This window comes from Hippoglossus hippoglossus, chromosome 3 (assembly GCF_009819705.1).
Source record: "Hippoglossus hippoglossus isolate fHipHip1 chromosome 3, fHipHip1.pri, whole genome shotgun sequence".
Taxonomy (NCBI): Eukaryota; Metazoa; Chordata; class Actinopteri; order Pleuronectiformes; family Pleuronectidae; genus Hippoglossus; species Hippoglossus hippoglossus.
In genome coordinates, this window is record NC_047153.1 from 3,951,401 (window position 1) to 3,972,528 (window position 21,128).

Consider the following 21,128-nt stretch of genomic DNA (forward strand, 5'->3'; position numbering starts at 1 on the left):
CTCCTGCCAACACACACACACGTTGCCGAAGCAGTGGTGTCAGGGTTCAGTCGGGTTCAGTCCCAGACGAAGGGAGCTGTTCGGCTCCGACTGATGTTGTCTGGTTTGTTTGAGGAAGTAAACAACAAGTTTCCTGGTGTTAAACACGACGACCATCGTGCTCCGAGGTCTGTGAAGTTAAAGACGTTGGTCCGACATCAACAACCTCCCGGCTCCCAAGTAACAACATGAATAATTGATTTGTCGCTTCGGTTCCACAGCAAATCAAGTCGTTGAGCGTCCTTCACTTCAGACTTGCACCCGAATACAAACTAATCTGTGCAGGACGTGGTTAAGTTACACAGTGAAAACCATTAATCAGCGTTTAGCACAGTTACAGAGATCAGAAAAGCACATTGAATGATAAAATGATGGGCTTCACTGCAGGTGGTGTCATTTACGGCACCAGAGAAACACCTTTGATCCCAAACTCTGAGGAGAGAATAACAACAGGTAAGCTCTCACTCGGATCAGAGCTTTGATGTCAAAGGAGATGTTGCCGCTGTCTCCAGGTGAAACGGCCACAGAGGTGTTAAGATATCCAAACTGTAGAAAAAGAGCTGAGTCTTTGATGCATTGAGTGAAAAAGTTGTTTATCTGTACTGGCTGGAAGCGGAAGGAATAAAAGGATCTGGAACATAGAGAACAACGGGACTAAAACCAGAGTTACTAGCAGATCATTATTCACGGTGGTCATTTCTTTTTATTGTAGTTTCTTAGCAGGATTATGCACAAAATACAGAAAAGATCAAATGTTGTGCAGGGATGGATCAGGGCCGAAGGAAGAATCCATTAAATTGTGAGATCTGGTAAAAACTGGCAAATCCAAATATGTCCTTCACCTGCAGAACGACATTCTTGACCAATCATCACACCGACTGTACAATGGATGACACACAACCTTAACAGACGAGTGTGTGGCTCTGTCAACTCCCACCATAAATCAAATGATCCAAATCACCTGGACGTGATGAAGGTTCTTTCAAAAAGTCAGGAACGTGAACTTTTTTCTACTTTGAACTGAAGAGTGTGTAGAATATTTACATCTTTATGTATCTGATGGCTTCACGTTGTATTTTACACAGTTATAGTTAAGTCTTGTAGCACAACTGCACTGTACAAATACACATTCAGAAGAAAACTGTGTTATAAATAGTTAAATACGTATTCGTGTGCGTTCCCGTGTGAAACTCTGCACTTCAGATGTTTGTTTACATCCAGAATGAATCCCACAATATCCTGAGGACCAAAGGTTATTCAAGCAGAGAGTTGAGGATTCTTCCTTCGCCAGTAGACTTCAGTGAGGGAACATCTTAACTATGCTAATGTGTGTGAGCAGAGGATGAATATTCAAACTGCGGATTTGAAGAACTGGAACTTTGGAATCAAAAGAGTTCAGTGTTGAATCTGCCTCCGGAGGCCGGGCCCTGTGTTTGTGTGGAGCCCTCGGGCGCCTGCGTTTGTGTAACAGGACAAATCCAGTGATATGTGTGTTGCCCCGTTACACACGTGACTGAACCTGCAGCGTGGCCACATGCATGAGAAAGACTGATGTTCAACTGCCACCTGCTGGATACCAACATGCTGTACAGGCAGAGCTGTTCTTTGGACTGGTTTGAGAGCCGCTCACCACTGGAGGCACTGGCTCATCCAGAATAAGTAATAAATAAAGTATCAGTAGGTTTGTGGGTAAACTACACATTTCAGAATCTGTCATATAATGGAAAAGAGTATTTGACAGATTGTTGAATATATCATTAAAAAGTGAGTCAAATCTTGGAAACCTTTTTGAATTTAGCACAAACGAAATTATCTTGAATCTTGATTTTATTGAGTGAAGTGACAAAAAGTCATTAAACTGAATCTTTACAATCAAGTCGGATTAACACACAATCTGTTTAACGATGTCATAACTGTGGCAATTACAGTTAAATGTTTCTAAATAAGTCGGTTGCCTTTATAATTACTTATGTAAAAACACAATTAACTGGTCTTGTCTCTTTCCCTCTGAACTGATTGACAAACCCACTGGGACAATGCAGATACACTACCGTTCAAAAGTTTGGGGTCACCCAGACAATTTCGTGTTTTCCATGAAAACTCACACTTTTATTTATCAAATGAGTTGCAAAATGAATAGGAAATATAGTCACGACATTGACAAGGTTAGAAATAATGATTTTTATTTGAAGTATTAATTTTGTTCTTCAAACTGTGCTTTCGTCAAAGAATGCTCCATTCACAGCAATTACAGCATTGCAGACCTTTGGCATTCTAGCTGTTATTTCGTTGAGGTAATCTGTAGAGATTTCCCCCCACGCTTCCTGAAGCACCTCCCACAAGTTGGATTGGCTTGATGGGCACTTCTTGTGTACCATACGGTCAAGCTGCTCCCACAACAGCTGAATGGGGTTGAGATCTGGTGACTGCGCTGGCCACTCCATTACAGACAGCATACCAGCTGCCTGCTTCTTCCCTAAATAGTTCTTGCACAATTTGGAGGTGTGCTTTGGGTCATTGTCCTGTTGGAGGAGGAAATTGGCTCCAATCAAGCGCTGTCCACAGGGTATGGCATGGCGTTGCAAAACGGAGTGATAGCCTTCCTTATTTAAAATCCCTTTTACCTTGTACAAATCTCCCACTTTACCAGCACCAAAGCAGCCCCAGACCATCACAGTACCTCCACCATGCTTGACAGATGGCGTCAGGCACTCTTCCAGCATCTTTTCACCTGTTCTGCGTCTCACAAATGTTCTTCTGTGTGATCCAAACACCTCAAACTTTGATTCGTCTGTCCATAACACTTTTTTCCAATCTTCCTCTGTCCAATGTCTGTGTTCTTTTGCCCAGATCAATCTTTTCTTTTTATTGAACAGTCTCAGATATGGCTTTTTCTTTGCCACTCTGCCTCGAAGGCCAGCATCCCGGAGTCGCCTCTTCACTGTAGACGCTGACACTGGCGTTTTGCGGGTACCATTTAAAGAAGCTGCCAGTTGAGGACCTGTGAGGCATCTATTTCTCAAACTAGAGACTCTAATATACTTGTCTTCTTGCTGAGTTGTGCACCGGGGCCTCCCACTTCTCTCTCTACTCTGGTTAGAGCCCGTTTGTGCTGTTCTCTGAAGGGAGTAGTACACACCGTTGTAGGACATTTTCAGTTTCTTCGCAATTTCTCGCATGGAATAGCCTTCATTTCTAAGAACAAGAATAGACTGGCGAGTTTCACATGAAAGTTCTCCTTTTCTGGCCATTTTGAGAGTATAATCGAACCCACAAATGTGATGCTCCAGATACTCAACTAGCTCAAAGGAAGGCCAGTTTCATAGCTTCTCTCACCAGCAAAACAGTTTTCAGCTGTGCTAACATAATTGCACAAGGGTTTTCAAGGGTTTTCTAATCATCCATTAGTCTTCTAAGGCGATTAGCAAACACAATGTACCATTAGAACACTGGAGTGATAGTTGCTGGAAATGGGCCTCTATACACCTATGTAGATATTTCATTAAAAACCAGACGTTTCCACCTAGAATAGTCATTTACCACATTAACAATGTATAGAGTGTATTTCTGATTAATTTAATGTTATCTTCATTGACAAAATCGGTGCTTTTCTTTGAAAAATAAGGAAATTTCTAAGTGACCCCAAACTTTTTGAACGGTAGTGTATATCTGATGAACTGGGACCATTGATTATGCAAGAACACCAAAAAATCCAACCCATTGCAAATATGCTTGTGTCAATAGATTCCTTAACAGCTGGACACTAGAGAAGCAGCTTTGTTTAAGTCTCTCACAGTAGATACCAGTGCATGAGAGAGTTTCTGTCTGAACCTTGAACATTGTGGTTATGACAGTAAAACCAAAGTTTATTTGAAGACAAATATAGAGCTGGACTCCCCCTGGTGGGCCTCACCAGGAATGAGATGATAACACAGCTGTAGGGCTTCAAGATGTCTGCTGGAGAAACTTAGTGGTTGTGTATCTGTGCTCATGCTGAGGAGGACGAGCAGCTAGGACACCGTTGATGTTGTTCACCATCGCTCTGACAAGCTCCTCTGGTCCAACACCCCGTCTGTGCACCGGAAAAAAGAGAAGACCGATTCTTCAGAGTGAGATACCGACATGAAACATTTCACAGTATTGAGAATTTGTTTTTTCAGTTATTTAAGCAGAAATATTTTCTCCGGGCCAAACGAGAAAAGCACAATAACCTTGATTCATTTGTAAACATTGGGAGCTCGTTCTAAAAAAGGTAATGAACTTTGTTTCCAATAGTTCTACCCGAACGAAAACAATTCTGAATGTCATAAAACTCCCTCAAATCACACACACAGGTCCTTTAAGGTAAAGGTTTATGTGTGGCCGTGCCCTAAAACAGAATTGGATTTCTGGGTCAGTTCAGGTCAGAAAGCAGCAGCTCAGGGATCAAGGACATGACGGTTTGAAGGGCCACACTGAACTTGGTTGTAACCTGTGACTGTACCAGCGACTGCGGGGTTGTGAGGTTTCCTGGGTGTTCGTCTGCCTGCAGTGGAAATTTGTAATCAGGACCAAAAGGAAACTGCATTAAAAGAAAAGCTATTGTGGGCAGTTTTTGGCCGCTGATCAAAGCTGGACTGAGTTAACTGGGTCGTTAGTGACCAAAAGAGCAATTGCCTGCTCGGGGAAGCAGTTAAATGATAAAAAGGAAACAATGAGAAACAAATGAATGTTCAGGACATAAAGCAAAGCCTGCACCGCCTCAATGGAAACACCTTCACATGGTTTATTACCAAAGACAAGTACCTGAGCATCTCTGCCATCAAACACATGGAAACACGTCGTCCTGAATAAAATCTGCGATTTGTTTTCCACATGGTTCGGCTGCATTACACAGCCAGTGACTGCAGCAATCTGTTACATGCACTGATGCATTCACTGTTGTCCAACGTCACAAGGATTTGGGACCATTTACAAAATCACACTAGCTTTACCATTTTTCACCTTCACTTTTTCCATTTTAGGACTCAACTGCTCTGTGGGTCCGACGCAGAGACCTTAACTTCTTATTGGCTGCATGTACTCAGTCTGCAACTTTAGTAGAATGAGTGGTACTCCATCTTAAAACACTGAACCCAATTCTCTTGATGTCCCTGAGGGTTTGTCCAGAATCAGTTTGTAAGAAGGGGCTGGACCTGGAGAGGAAGAGCTCTCATCTTAATAAAGGTTTGTAGTCACTCTCTTGGCTGAAACAGTTAAAAGATAATAACGAGTTTTGTGCTGAGCTCTGTTTTTAGACTGATCTGATCAAAAGGAATTAACATCCATCATTGCCCCTGAATTACAAAGCAAAAAGGAACAAGGAGGGCAGCTGGAAGGATTAGTCAAAACCAAACAGATCCATTGAAGCCTAATTACGAAATAAGAAAAGACAGATTGACTAATATTACAGCCATGTACATTTCCAATTGTGGGTAGAAACCAGGCTTTTACAGTTTGGCAGGGATATTAAATTCTGAGAGAACAAATCACAAGTGAAATCCTCCAAAATCATCTGTTCACATCCGGCATTAAAAAAAAGGAGTCTTGAACACTTCTCCTGTGACAACTTGTGATCGGATTTCACTTCCCCCACTTTATTTGAAAACACTCACGCACATTATTTCGATGCACCAAGCCCAAATCATGTTTTAGCCAGTGTGAGTATACAGATGAATCAGTTATGACAGCGCAAGTGAGATAGAGAGTGGAGTGAGGAGCCCAGGCTGAGTGAATCAATGTGCTGTGTGCAGCTGCACTATGGAACAGGATTTTATGTATCTGTGGGAAAAATGAAATCAATACGTGGTGGTCAGAGCGAATAAAGTAGCAGTGGCCACAAACAAATCAAAGCATGGGCAGCAGAGACCTTCATATGTGGCCCAGGACGTGTTTGCCTTCATACAGATACAAGAACGTGGCCACTGACGGTTAAATGTAGAGAACAGGACAAACTGGAAAGAGAAAAGATTTACTCTTCATAATAAAAAGAACCTGTGTGAATTCTTCCTCACCAGCTCTCAGGTTGAGTCGGTGGACTTTATTCCATCCATCACGAAGATAAAACGTGTGCAGGGGCAGGATACATTCTGTTCACCATGTTCGGAGGCTCAGACACATCTGTGAACTGTCCTTTCTTCAGGATGGGGAAGAAAAGAGCAGAACACAAAAACCAGAATGGTGAGTGAAGAAATGACAGAAGAAAACCATTTAACAGTGGCACAGTCCGGTGGGGGGGGGGGGTGACTCAGATGGCCCCTGTGCACAGTGGGTGTCTCCACAGGTTGTCAGGACGGGTCGGCTGTGCCACTGCAATCAGCAACCCGACTAATGGTGCAACTCATCACTGTCACACCCCAGCGGCTCTAAAACACCAGAACACATAACAGGACTCTGATTCAGAAAGTCTGTAGGTTTCAGTTTGTGCTGCCCTGTTTGAAAAAATGATTTGTCAACGTCCAGGGTTCCTTATAAAGTGTCATTATAAAAATAACACAGGTATGAATAAGTTAATTGAACCGATTAGTCTAAAAGGACGAGCAGCTGTGCGGATAATGACTGTCTAATTTCCACAATATTGCACAAAGAAATTAAATATATTAATGTGTTAAATGTGGTGACACATCGTTCGTCAAATCAAATGGATGAAAAACAAGCTTTAGGACTGAAGCCAACAACAAACTGGTTCATGTACACATCACATGCACACTTTTCTCCTTCATCTGGATAGAAATATGATTGTTCTTGTAAAAAGGGAATAAAGTAGTTACCCTTTACTTTAAAAAAAAAGACAGTGTAACATCTGAGACACAGACCTTGAAAAGGAGTCGTCCTCAGTGAACTGACAGGTTTCCTTCCACTTGAAGATGGAAACTTAAGGAAAACAGGGAGAGAAACAACCAGGCAGCGTTATTACAGATTCTTAAAAAACAGCTCATGTTTTGTTTTGAACAACAGGAACAAAAGGCTGAGTGTAAATTAGCGATATTGTTTTCAGTATAAAAATCATACAGAGATTCATATTTTATATAATTGTATTAAAATGAACGAGTCGAGAAATAACACCTGAACAGAAGATGAGTTCAGATATTGAACCACTTGTAAACAGTAATTTGATACGAGACAGTGGAAGACAATTTCAATCCACTTTAATATACTGGTTGATTTAATCAGCATCACGCAGAACTACAAGAGACGTCAGCTTCAGTCAACGTGCAAATAACAGCTCGTTTCAAACCTTCCACTCTAAACTTTGAAACTTGTAAGTTGTGTAACAAAGAGGAGTGGGTGTGGGTCAGATGGCCCCTGTGCACAGCGGGTGTCCTCAGGTTGGGTTCGGACCGGGGGGTCGATGCCACTGCAGCGGACACACCCCGGCTGATTAGTGCCACTCATCACCCTCACGCCCACCGACCCCCTGTCACACACACACACACAAGCACCACAACACAAGCTTTGGGTCTACCTTGTGTCCACGTGTAGCTTTTAACCACCATGATGATCCGAGTCTCTCACCTCACTCACATGTGGGTGTTCAGTGACGGTTAGCATCACCTGCGACGTTAGCAAACAAAACAAGCACGTTAGCATCGTACATGTTGACAAACTGAGGCTTAAAAAAGTGGTAAAGAAAACCGACGCGTGGTAAAACTACTATCAAGTAATGTATGTTTATCAAATCTCCACAAACAAAACAATAGCAGGTTAAAGCTAACCAGGCTAATGATGACTCGCTGTTAGCCGGTTAGCTATGCTAGCATCTTACTTCCGCTACTAAGTAAAAACAGGATATTCGATTAAAAAACAAATTTATCACACTTAGTACAAACTAAGAAAAACAACACCAAAGTATTAGTTTTGGACTCGTCACCATTTTTAACGGAGTTTCTTTTGGTTTCTTGTCGCAGTTTCCTCTCGAGTCCTTCTCTTCCTGCTTGAACATGAGCCTCGATAGAAGCTCGTCTGTGATTGGCTCAAACCGCAGCATACTGGACGTTCATTGGACACTTGAATGTTTCTCCCACCAATCACAGGTTGTGTGGCTGCCACGTGAACAGAGTCGCTTCACAGGGGCAAAGTGATGATGGTTAAAAATACTACTACTACAACTATTACTACTACTACTACAACTACAACTACTCCTCCTACTACTACAACTTCTACTAATACTACAACTACTCCTCCTACTACTACAACTACTAATACTAATACATTTTCCATTCATTTTCTCCACTTACATTAGGGAAAATTCTTATAAGACGAGTGTCGAGCCTGCAAACAGGCCAAGCAGCTATAAAATTAATTGAGACCATAAGAAATTTGATTCAGAGCAAAAGAATATTAGGAAAAGGGCAACAGTTACAGTGAAGAAACCACGCATCCCATAAACTACTGTCAATGAGAATATTAGCGTTGTAGAACAATTTTGTATTGTTTGTGGTTTATTTACAATTTGTCTCCATATTTTGTGACCATTTGATATTTTTCTCATAACTCTACCCCAGCCTTTCTATTTGTACCGTCTGGCCCCACACGGTTTAAGTTTGGGGTTTATTTCAATAAATATATAATTAGAGTTTGTGTTATTTGTGCATTTTTTCCCCCACGTCTCCTTTATTGTGGCCTGCATCCTATTGCTGTTATCTACAGTCGTTGAATGGAAACAAGCCTTTATATATAGTATCACCGGGTTCACATGAAAAACCACTTGTTTTGATTGTAGTTGATTAGCATGGCTTTAGTGTTGTGTATTTTTGATGCAACGTTTTGAAGATGTCATCCCTGCCCAATATCATCAGCACTTTCAGGTTTCAGCTTTCATTCATAAAAATTTTACTTTCTCCAGAAATTTCAACAGAATGAACAGTTTTAAGCAGTGAATATTAAAATATGTCAAAGCTAACAGAGCTACTCATAATGATTACCAACAAACATTGAATCGAGGGCAAATAAAGACTGAAGACAAACGGATTTTGTCGACAGTTCTATTACTGTGGTCGAAAAGATCTCTCTCTCTCTCTCTCTCACACACTCTCTCACACACACACTCACACACACACACACACACACACACACACACACACACACACACACACACACACACACACACACACACACACACACACACACACACACACACACACACACACACACACACATTCCGACTTTGCGTTGGCTTCCATTCATAATGGACAGCCTAACGTAATCTTTCTACCTTAACCTGAAAACAATTCACATCTGATCTTTAACCTTAACAAGGAACTCAGAAATTAAGTTTTGCCTCATCTTGACTGAGCTTTGGTCCCGTCGGGTCTACTGGTCCTGACAAGGTCAATGTTTATACTGGAAAACACCTTACAAATTAGTAGACACACAAAATCACATATTATTAATTAACAGACATTTTCTGAGATAAGATTGTATGTATGTGTGGGTGTATTAGCTTCAAAAACATGGTCCAGTAAAAAAACATACTGTAGTGAGAACTACCATTGAGGCAGTTTTTAGTATTTCAGCAGGTGTTTGTGTCATTTCACTGAGCAGTGTTGCACTTCGCCCCCCCCTTGTGGTCTATTTGCGGGTGGCAACCCGACGTCAAGGTGCATTACCGCCATCTACTGTTTAAATCACGATGGTTGACAAAGATTCAAATAAAAGAAGAAAGAAAATTCACATAAAAGACAAGAGTCAAAAAGACATCGGCAGGTAATAAGTAACATGTAATACTTAAGTGTGAGGAATATAGAAATATAGAAATATATGAATGTAATTAAAATAATGTATACAGTGTATAGACAGTAAAGATATGTGCAGTGTGAGAATATGTACAGTGAATGTATTGCACATGAACCGTTGATATTGCACAGGCAGATGAATCTGGCACAGTTAAGAGTTAAAGTGTTAGAGTGCAGTCCATAAGGGAGGTGCATAGTTTTTACTGGCAGCAGAGCTGCTTGTACATTTGATTCAGGTTTTACCGGTTTTATCATCCAGCATCTCAAGCTCCACCCTCTCCTGACTCACCTGAGTGAGTCAGGAGTCACCTGTCTGTTCCTCCCTGAAGAGACGCAGGCTGAAGATCACATTCACCTTCCAAACCAAACTGAACCAAACCGGACCAAACGTCCTGAGTGAGTCCAGCTACAGGAGAGAAGAGTCAAACTACAACCTGCCGACGCTCCACACACTGACCGTGAGTTTTACAAACACCTCGACTCAGAGAGGAAGTGAACCTCAGTGAAGTTCGTGGAGCTGTGACTGACTGACTGTCTGTTTTCAGCTTTACCTGGAGACTCAATGGCTTCCAGATTAGAAGAGGATCTCTGCTGTCCCGTCTGCCATGATGTCTTCAGAGATCCTGTTCTTCTGTCATGTAGCCACAGCTTCTGTAAAGACTGTGTGAAGAGCTGGTGGAAAGACAAAGAAGTAAAAGAGTGTCCACTTTGTAAGAGAAGATCTTCAATGTCAGAACCACCTTGTAACCTGGCGTTAAAGAACCTGTGTGAGACCTTCTTACAGGAGAGAGATCAGAGCTCTTCACATGCTTTCTGCAGTCAGCACTCAAAGAAACTCAGACTCTTCTGTCTGGACCATCAGCAGCCAGTGTGTGTCATCTGCAGAGATTCAGAAAAACACAGCGACCACAGAATCAGACCCATCGATGAAGCTGCACAACAACACAAGAAGCAGCTTCAGGAAACTCTGGAGCCCTTGAAGAAGAAGTTACAGTGTTTTGAACGTGTTAAAGTAAAGTTTGAACAAACAGCAGAACACATTAAGGTCCAGGCCGGACTCACAGAGACGCAGATCAAGAAGCAGTTTAAAAAGCTTCATCAGTTTCTGGAGGAGGAAGAGGAGGCCAGGATGGCTGCACTGAGGGAGGAAGAGGAGCAGAAGAGTCGGATGATGAAGGAGAAGATTGAGTCTCTGAGCAGAGACATAACGGCTCTTTCAGACACAATCAGAACCACAGAGGACGAGCTGAGAGCTGAAGACGTCTCGTTCCTGCTCAAATACAAGGCTGCAGTGGAACGAGTCCAGCAGCGCCCCCTGCTGGATGATCCACAGCTGGCCTCAGGAGCTCTGATAGACGAGGCCAAACATCTGGGCAACCTGAGCTTCAACATCTGGAACAAGATGAAGGACGTGGTCTCCTACAGTCCTGTGGTTCTGGACCCAAACTCTGCTCATCCAGTGTTCGTCCTGTCTGAAGATCTGACCAGTTTGAGACGAGGAGAGAGACAGAAGCTTCCTGACAATCCAGAGAGGTTTGATAAATACGCCTTAGTCCTGGGATCTGAGGGTTTTAACTCAGGGACTCACAGCTGGGACGTCCTGGTTGGAGACAGTACACGCTGGTCACTGGGTGTGTCAGCAGAGCCTGTCCAGAGGAAGGGAGACAAACTGTCTGGATTGTGGAGAATATGGTTCTATGAAGGTAAATACAAAGCAGTGTCACCATCAGGATCATCTGATCTCTCTGTGCAGAAGATCCAGAGGATCAGAGTGAAACTGGACTGGAACAGAGGAGAACTGTCGTTCTCTGATCCTGATACTAACAAACACATTCACACCTTCACACACACTTTCACTCAGAAGATGTTTCCATGCTTTAACATTGGAGATCCCTTGAAGCTGTTACCTGTGAATGTCTCTGTGACGCTGGATCAGAGCAGTTAGAGATAAAGATTTTATTCATCATGTTTATTTCTTCAAGAGAAATCTGCTGAATTTAAATGTTAAACTCGTTATTCTAAAGCTTTGTTTATTTCTCCTTTTACTTCTCACTCATTTTTATTTCTCCTGTCGACTTTTCCACGTGTGTAAAAAGATTTCATTATTTTCTGATCTTTATCTTTGGTTTGTTTTTTACTTTCAATGGAAAATGTTTTCTATCAGTTAGATTTTGTGTGGATCCATGAAGTCGAGCAAACTGATGAAGATCCACATAAAAACACATTTATCAATAACAGCTGATCATTGTTCACATTCAACAAACTTTATTAAAACTCAGACATGAGATATGATTCATGTTTAATCACATAAAGTCTGTTCACATATGAAATAATCCAACATATATGAACATTTGTCTGTTTGATGTGATGAAGCCAAAATGCTTCTGTCTGTAAAAGTGTTTATTCAACAGCAGCCTAGTGATGTGACTTTAATATTGTGATAAAAATAATAAAAACTATGAAACAGAAACTGAGTTCTGACCTTTTTTAAGTTGAAAAGTAAATATAACATTATCATTCATTAAGTAGGATTTAACACTCAGATAGTTTCAGGTTTTTAAATTGAGTTATATATACGTTTATTCATGAATTATTGCTAATTTAAATGTTGGGACCTAATAGTTGTGAACAATAGTTGGGCCTACATGTGAAGCCAAAGCCTGCAACCACATGTCTTCTTTGTTCTGGAGACAAAGACGAGCTTCCAGAACTCAGTCTCCCAGCTCATGTTTTGAACAACAGGAACAAAGGCTGAGTTTAATTTAGCGATATTGTTTTCAGTATAAAAATCATACAAAGATTCATATTTTATATAATTGTGTTAAAATGAACGAGTCGAGAAATAACACCTGAACAGAAGATGAGTTCAGATATTGAACCACTTGTAAACAGTAATTTGATACGAGACAGTGGAAGACAATTTCAATCCACTTTAATATACTGGTTGATTTAATCAGCATCACGCAGAACTACAAGAGATGTCAGCTTCAGTCAACGTGCAAATAACAGCTCGTTTCAAACCTTCCACTCTAAACTTTGAAACTTGTAAGTTGTGTAACAAAGAGGAGTGGGTGTGGGTCAGATGGTCCCTGTGCACAGCGGGTGTCCTCAGGTTGGGTTCGGACCGGGGGGTCGATGCCACTGCAGCGGACACACCCCGGCTGATTAGTGCCACTCATCACCCTCACGCCCACCGACCCCCTGTCACACACACACACACACACACACACACACACGCACCACAACACAAGCTTTGGGTTTACCTTGTGTCCACGTGTAGCTTTTAACCACCATGATGATCCGAGTCTCTCACCTCACTCACATGTGGGTGTTCAGTGACGGTTAACATTCTGATGATGGCGCCTCGAACGGCCGCCTCGGTGTGTTGGTGCGCACTTCTGTGTTTGTTTTTAGTCTTTAATTCAGTTAATTGCGACTCAACTCTGATTATTTTCACGATGGACGAACTACTTAACATCAGGGACACAACACCATCTGATTTATTTCCCAACTTTCTCGCCTCTTCCGTGGATTTAGTGGATTTACTTATCAAAGGTGCCGTGGTCCTCGGTCACGCAGCGAGACTGAGGTGGAGACGGAGAGGAAAGCGCGCTGGGGCCCTGGTGCGCTTCAGGGAGAGAGGACTACGCTCGCCTCTCCCGAGTATACTCCTCTCCAATGTCCGCTCACTGTGCAATAAGATGGACGAACTGCGCCTTCTCATCAGGACAAATAGAGACTTTTCCCTTTCTTCTGTTCTGTGTTTTACGGAATCGTGGCTGACCGAATCTACACCGGACTCTGCCGCACAGCTGACCGGCTTTCAGCTGTTACGCGCGGACCGATCCTCTCACGCAAAGCAAAAGGCGGAGGGATTTGTTTCTGTATAAACCATGGCTGGTGCAGCTTCTAAACCTGCTGTGCTGAGATCTAAGAACTGGAGCAGCAGAGAAGCTGTGGAGGAGCTGCGTGACTGCCTGGACAACACAGACTGGGACATTGTTAGAACTTCTTCCAACAGCCTGGACGAATTTACAGATGCTGTGACGTCATACATCAGCTTCTGTGAGGACAGATGTATTCCAACATGCACCAGGGTGAGTTACAACAACGACAAGCCCTGGTTCACAGCAAAACTCAAACAGCTTCGTTTGGAGAAAGAGGTGGCCTTCAAGACTGGGGACAAGGATAGGTTCAGACTGGCTAAATACTCGTTTGGCAAGGAGATTAAGGAGGCCAAACGACAGTATTCCAAGAAGCTGGAACAACAATTTGCAGCCAACGACTCCTCGTCAGTCTGGAAAGGCCTCCGGGTGATCACCGGGCTGCAAAACCAAATCCCCTGCAAGGCAGCTGGACCAGACGCTGTCTCCCCCTCCACACTAAGGTACTGTGCAGACCAGCTGTCTCCAGTGTTCACGGACATCTTCACTGGCTGAATGCGTGGTACCTGCCTGCCTCAAAACATCCACCATCATCCCCGTTCCCAAAAAGCAGAGGATCACAGACCTTAATGACTACAGACCAGTCGCCCTGACCTCTGTAGTAATGAAGACCTTTGAGCGCCTCGTGCTGACCCACCTCAAGGCCATAACCAACCACCTCCTCGACCCACTGCAGTTTGCCTACAGAGCCAGCAGGTCTGTAGACCACGCAGTCAACATGGGACTCCACTTCATCCTCCAGCACCTTGACTCCCCCGGCACCTACGCCAGGATCCTGTTTGTGGACTTCAGCTCCGCATTCAACAGTATCGCCCCAGCTCTTCTCCGAGACAAGTTGACACAGCTGAGCGTGCCTGAGCCCACCTGCAGGTGGATCACTGACTTCCTGACAGACAGGAAGCAGCGCGTGAGGCTGGGCAAGCTTGTCTCTGAGCCCCGGACCATCAGCACTGGAGCCCCACAAGGTTGTGTGCTCTCCCCTCTACTCTTCTCCCTCTACACCAACAACTGCATCTCCAGCCACCACTCTGTCAAACTCCTGAAGTTTGCAGACGACACCACCCTAATTGGATTAATCTCCAATGGGGACGAGGCCGCCTACAGAGAGGAAGTTGACAGCCTGGCTTCCCGGTGCAGCCAGAACTTCCTGGAGCTGAACGCTTCGAAAACTGTAGAGATGGTAGCAGACTTCAGGAGGAGCCCAGCCCAAACCGCCCCCCTCACCATGTGCGACTCCCCAGTTAAAACAGTGGAGTCTTTCAGATTCCTGGGGACTATAATTGCACAGGACCTGAGGTGGGCTGAGAACATCACCACCATCATCAAGAAGGCCCAGCAGAGGATGTTCTTCCTGCGGCAACTGAAGAAATTCAACATGCCGCAGAAAGTGATGGTCGAGTTCTACACGGCCATCATTGAGTCCATCCTCACCTCATCAATCACCGTCTGGTTCGCGGCCTCCACTGCCAAGGACAAGGGCAGACTGCAGCGGATCATTCGGTCAGCTGAGAAGGTCATCGGCTGCGACCTGCCGGCTCTCCTACACCTGTTCCACTCCAGGACCAGGAAGAGAGCAGGCAAGATCATTGCAGATCCTTCCCATCCCGGCCACCACCTATTCCAGAGACTCCCATCCGGAAAAAGGTTCCGGGCTATCAAGACCAAAACCTCGCGCCACCAGAACAGTTCTTTCCCCATGGCAGTGGGGCTCACAAACAAGCCCCCTGCATCACACTGACTCTGCCCCCTCCCGCACATAATTTATAACTTATATATTATTGGCACTATCCCGGAACCAATCACTGCACCTTAGCACCTTATTGTTCTTTCTGTATATATTGTTGTTTTATGTCCGATTGTTGTTTTTATGTCCAAATGCACCAACCACACCAAGGCAATTTCCTGTATGTGTAAATATACTTGGCAATAAAAAGAATTCTGATTCTGATTCTAACATCACCTGCGACGTTAGCAAACAAAACAAGCACGTGAGCCTCGTACATGTTGACTAAACCAGGCTTATATCGGTTAAAGGGTCAAATTTAAACCGGTTAAAAAGTGGTAAAGGAAACCGACGCGTGGTAAAACAGCTAACAGGTGATATTTGTTCTTCAAATGTCTACAAACAAACAATAGCAGGTTAAAGCTAACCAGGCTAATGTTGACTCGCTGTTAGCCGGTTAGCTATGCTAGCATCTTACTTCCGCTACTAAGTAAAAACAGGATATTCCATTAAAAACTAAATTCACCACACTTAGTACAAACTAAGAAAAACAACATCAAAGTATTAGTTTTGGACTCGTCACCATTTTTAACGGAGTTTCTTTTAGTTTCTTGTCGCAGTTTCCTCTCGAGTCCTTCTCTTCCTGCTTGAACATGAGCCTCGATAGAAGCTTGTCTGTGATTGGCTCAAAGTGTCTACAACTTCTACTAATACTAATACTACTACTAGAACTACAACTTCTACTAGAACTACTCCTACTACAACTTCTACTAATACTATTACTTATACAACTACTAATAATAAAATGGCAGCACTTTAAAGAGGTTAACAAGCGGGCAGCTTAAACCATAGACTGTGTATACTAGTTAAAACTAATTGTTTCTGGTGAACAATACATAACTATCTCGCTAATTTATTCATAAATACTGTATTTTTATGATTTTTTCCCCTCAATTCATTCTCTTAATCTCTGTATTAATTTTGTGGGTGTATCCCTTGTATAGGCAGTGTTGCTTACAATAAATATAATAATAAACTGAATACATGTATATGTGATGTATAATACACATAAAATAATATATCCTAAAATAACATAATAGTATCAAATTAATTTATAGTAAAAAGCATGGTTTTATAACACGTCCATGGTTCAAAAGCCAGTATTCCTCGGCTGAGATAAAGTTAATTACCTCTAATTTAACTCATTTAAATGCTTTCATTTAGGATTTTCAAGGTTTTTCCAGAATATAGAACAAATACTAATACATCAGAAAATAGATTATTATTTTCAGTTAATGCAGAATCATACAAACTGCTTTTTGTACATTATTCTCCTCCAACCATCTCATCTCAGTGTTTGATTAATGTGTCTTCAACATGACCTGGAAGTTGTTTTATGAAGTTTTAATTCAAATCCCTCACTCCAGTCAGAGTAACTCTCTTCTTGAAATTCTTTAACCTACTGAACTTGATATTAAAAGAAATGTACTTCACTTATTTCCACCGTTTTATGATGTAATCCTGCTCCCAACTACAACATCTGCGTTTGCTTTATTGCGACTCGACTGCGTCTGATGTAGAAGGCGTTTGTGTAAAAGAAGGAGGTGCAGACACGAGTGAGCCGAAAGTTGCATTGAAATGCAAATGCAATTTTATATTAAAAGATAGCAAAGGGATAATTCACTATATCACACAACACAGCTTGTTAGTACTGTCATGGAAATACATATACAGTCTTTTCATATTTACACATCAAGTGACAACCAAACAGAAATCATAAATACCTCTTTTTGTTAACTTTACAACAGCTATACGCGACCAGTATTTCATAAGATAAAAGAGCACTATTAAATAACTGGTACCTTCCCTATCATTTACAAGGCTTGGAAACACAGTGGTTAAAATAATCCAGCAAAAACAACAACGAAAAAAAAAAAAAAAGTTCTTCTCCAGTGAGTAAAATTAATACAAGTCTAGAAACGCTCATGAAATCCCTTTGTACAAAAGACTATACAACTTAAAAGCGATATCTCCCAACAGAAATGTTTTCTTGTATTCGGCGCGATAAAATCTGTACAGTTGTAGCATTCCTGCAGCAGAGGTGGAGGGATTGTGAGCCGGGATGATCCGTTACCGGGTTGCTGTGATGCTCTGGAGGCCGTCGACCCACCGTCAAGAGACTGTGGTTATGTAGCTGCCAAGACCCTCAGACCCCTTTCATTGGCCTCAGTGCTTCGTCTAGCAGCAAATCAGCAAAGTTGCTGAGCTTGTAGCAGATACTTCAAAATACGCGGTCCTATAAAGTCTAACTGGTATATTTGTCAATATAACAATATAGTATTTACTTGTACCATATCTCAACAACAGACAGAATTGTACTCTAAAAGTTAAAGCAATGCATAATATCTTTACTCGTATTAAATTCGTTTTTCAGTAAGTTGTCAGTGATATATTTCTAAACTACAACCCTCACTGTCTGATGGGGTCAGACATGCACAGTGTTCTAAGTTACCCATTTGTTATATACTGCACCGTGGCCGATGCTGCGCGTGCACCTTCACACGCGTTACGTTTAAAAGTTGATGGTTCCAAAAAAAAAAAACTCACAAATTGTGAAAAAGGACAAATGTTCTCGTTTACCTCCAACAGTGTTTGGTCAGGCAGATACTTGTGGTTGTGAACACCGAGGGTTTGATGGATTCACCCCTGAAACGTCTGCCGCTACAGGGAAACGGGATCTTCTGTGATCAAGTTCCAGGACCAGGGAGAGTTTTAGTTCTAGTGTTTCAGCAGCTTGTTGAAACGAGGACATTTTCTTTTCTCACGTACAGTGATCGACCTTGTGTTGTTCTTCTGATATTTATTTGTATTAAGCAGATCCAGTGTCTCAACATTTTCAATGATTTTTTTTCTCAGAGAATAATTCATGGATCTTGATGAAAACACAGATCCATGAGTGTGTGTGCACGTTCTTACAGATCTAAGGACAGTTGACATGAGCCATGAATGTGTTTGGGATGTCACGGAGAACACTGAAAAAAGAAAAATTGTTTATCAACTTAAAAAAACAACCAAACAAATGAATTCCGTTTTTTTTCAAATTAAAGCCATCAATTTCCGTTCCTATAATTTCTTAATTTTAACTTAAACAAACTTAATTCATTGATTTTGTGTGTGATCAATAAAAAGTTTCTCTTTTCAGTGCTGAAAACAAAATTTCGCGGAAGCATTTTTTAGAGGCAGTAAAATGAAATGTTGAAAATGTTAAAATTAAAATCCAAGAGCTTCAAATTATAAAAATAAGTGCTCGTAGATGATCATCTGTGTGGACATCAAACCCCCGGTGACCTGCGACATATACCTGTTAACAGCTTGGTAATTAAAACCACAACTATCTGCATGGCTGAGTAGCAGCAAGTGAGAACATGTGTTTTTTTCCCCCGTGATGTCGGTGACCAAGTAAAATAAAAATAAAAATGTAATGTACAATTTAAAACCTCTGAGGAAAAAATAAATATACAGCTGAAGGAGGAAAAGGAACGAAATGTTTGGCACTTAGGCTGTTACTTCATCGCGGCTTCCTCAGCTTTGCCCGAGGACACAACGGTTGAACCACAACTTACAAAAAAAAATATGTTTCAAACACAAAAGGCTCCTTTCAGTTTTTGCAGGGGATGAAAAGACTTCTGCAACAAGTCTTGAGTATCAGCTACAGCGAGTCCTTGCTTGACCCTTCGGAGGCGGGAAAACAAGAAATTAGAAGCAGATGTCGTCACTGAGGTCGTGCACCGCTGAGGGCAAAGGAAACGATCTGTAATCAAGACACATTTCTACGGAAGTGTAAATGCAGAAAGACGCACGGAGACTCTTTGAAGTCCCACCCTTTGGCACTGTCATAAATACAACTCTTGAATAACCAGGTCCTGCAGCACAAAAAGTTCAAACACAAACAACTCCCACCGTCCTCTGGAAGTCAGCAAACCCACTCTACAAGTACAAAAACGTTCATAAATAAAGGTTCATCGAGACATGAGTGGTATCAGAGAGCATCGGGGGGGGGGGGGGACGCCGTCCAGGGAGCGTGTGGTTTTTTAGCTCTGTCCAGAAAGAGGAGAAAAGTTCACATAGAGAAGGTGAAGCTGTGGACAGAGAAGCGTCTGTTGAGAGTCTGCATCCTCCAGAAAACGCTCCGTGTCTCCGCTCACTTCCTCCCCAGAGTTATTTGCTTTCTTATTCCAGCATGCTCATTAGTTTATGATGTTGCCTGAAGGCAGTAGCACTGAGGGCACTGTCGAAGGACTGTACTGTGTGTGTGTGTGTGCGTGTGCGTGTGGGCACAAGTAGGACGGAGCCCCATTTTCAGAGACAGGAGTTGTGTTGATAGAAGCTTATTTGTGTCGAAACCAGGCTCATCTGTACCGTTACTCTCCATATGCAGCTGTGTTTGTACCTATTTACCTTTGTGTGTTTGTACCAGTTATAAATACAGGTGTGTGTGTGTGTGTGTGTGTTGGATGACTGAGATAAAGCACAGAGGGCGGGGGTGGGGGGGGGGGGGGGGGGGGGGTGGGGCCTCCCTCACACTTCACTCTCGGTGGAGGGCTTGCGCGTGGAGGTCCAGCCGGTGTCGGGCAGGCTGTGCTGGGCGTGGCGCTGCGGGGTGATGGCCGAAGGAGTCAGGGTGGTTATGGAGGAGCATTCGGACGCCTCCTCCTGCAGGAGCTGCTCCGTCTCGCCGTCGTCCAGCGAGGCGCTGCTGGCCTGCAGGGACACGGTGTCGGTGCGCATGCAGGTGTGCAGGCCGCCTCGGGACGGCTTGATCTGTTTGAGGTCATCCCAGTAAAGCTCATCGTGGGACAGGAGACACACGCCCTCCACAATGCGGATCTTTTCCTTGGTGTAGCCTCCGTCCACTCCCCCCTGGACAACGACACAGGATTAGTTTAGTCAGAGTGACGCGTACGTGCATCAGCAGGTTAAAGGAAAAATCCACCTCCAGGTTCAATCTGGTCAATTTAACACTTCAGAGGAATCCATTTATTTCACTTAAGTAATTACGGAAAAGTCACCAGGTGGCGACAGATGACAAAGTCACTCCTTGGTTTCTTTGTTTTATGCCTCTTACTTCCTTCCCTTCCTTCCTCCTTGACAGACTTACTTCCTTATTAATTACTTCTTGACTTGCTTCCTTCCTTATTTCCCAACTTACTTCCTTTCTTCCTTCCTTCCTTCCTTCCTGACTTACTTACTACTTTACTTCCTTTCTTCCTTCTTTCCTGACTTACTTATTACCCAACTTACTTTCTTTCTTCCTTCCTTCCTTGCTTCATTCATTATTTCCTCACTTTCTGAGTTGCATCCTTCCTTCCTTTCTTAAAACGTCTATTAATGTTAATGCTGGTCAGAAAAACATCAAACCAAAGCTTCAAAGTTCAGCCGGTTAAAGGTGGATTTTCCCTTTAGGAATCAAACCAGTGACAAACTGCACAACACAGCAGAACAAGATATCAAACACAACCCATGCACAGCGAGTTGTTTGCTTTCAGTAATGCTGTGCTTTCGCCTGGAGTTAGTTTTTCATTTTCACACTGAGGTGCTGTAACAACCATAAACAAAACCAGCGAGCTCTCAGCCGGTAGAAGTCTGGAGTCAAATCCACTGGATGGTTTA

The 21,128-nt window shown here is 42.8% G+C and overlaps 2 protein-coding genes, 1 long non-coding RNA gene and 3 other non-coding genes across 7 annotated transcripts in view; 1 reads left to right on the top strand and 5 right to left on the bottom strand.

Moving 5' to 3' along the window:
- Window positions 1-3,709: 3,709 nt before the first annotated feature.
- LOC117759208 lies at window positions 3,710-16,134 on the bottom strand. Its single transcript, XR_004613450.1, has 5 exons — window positions 16,042-16,134; window positions 7,523-7,611; window positions 6,873-6,930; window positions 6,072-6,184; window positions 3,710-4,111 (listed from the first exon to the last, which is right to left on the bottom strand). It is a non-coding gene; the product is annotated as an uncharacterized LOC117759208 (long non-coding RNA).
- On the bottom strand, window positions 6,299-6,411 carry LOC117759636. Its single transcript, XR_004613533.1, has one exon. It is a non-coding gene; the product is annotated as a small nucleolar RNA SNORD67 (small nucleolar RNA).
- LOC117759634 lies at window positions 7,346-7,462 on the bottom strand. Its single transcript, XR_004613531.1, has one exon. It is a non-coding gene; the product is annotated as a small nucleolar RNA SNORD67 (small nucleolar RNA).
- LOC117759207 (nuclear factor 7, brain-like) lies at window positions 10,354-11,807 on the top strand. The gene has a single exon (XM_034581220.1). The coding sequence runs from the start codon at window positions 10,354-10,356 to the stop codon at window positions 11,734-11,736; it is 1,383 nt and encodes a 460-aa protein (XP_034437111.1). The 3' UTR covers window positions 11,737-11,807.
- Window positions 12,864-12,980, bottom strand: LOC117759635. Its single transcript, XR_004613532.1, has one exon. It is a non-coding gene; the product is annotated as a small nucleolar RNA SNORD67 (small nucleolar RNA).
- A 3,418-nt stretch (window positions 16,135-19,552) lies between the features above and the next one.
- Window positions 19,553-21,128, bottom strand: part of lrp4 (low density lipoprotein receptor-related protein 4) — a 103,520-nt gene continuing 101,944 nt past the window's right edge. For both annotated transcript variants that reach the window (XM_034578060.1, XM_034578050.1), the window contains exon 38: window positions 19,553-20,378. In XM_034578060.1, coding sequence (XP_034433951.1) covers window positions 20,037-20,378 — 342 coding nt within the window. In that variant the 3' untranslated portion in view covers window positions 19,553-20,036. The remainder of the gene's footprint in view (window positions 20,379-21,128) is intronic.

What these genes read in the sequence shown, in the direction of transcription:
- LOC117759207 (XM_034581220.1), top strand. Translation starts at nt 10,354, where the DNA reads ATGGCTTCCAGATTAGAAGAGGATCTCTGCTGTCCCGTCTGCCATGAT.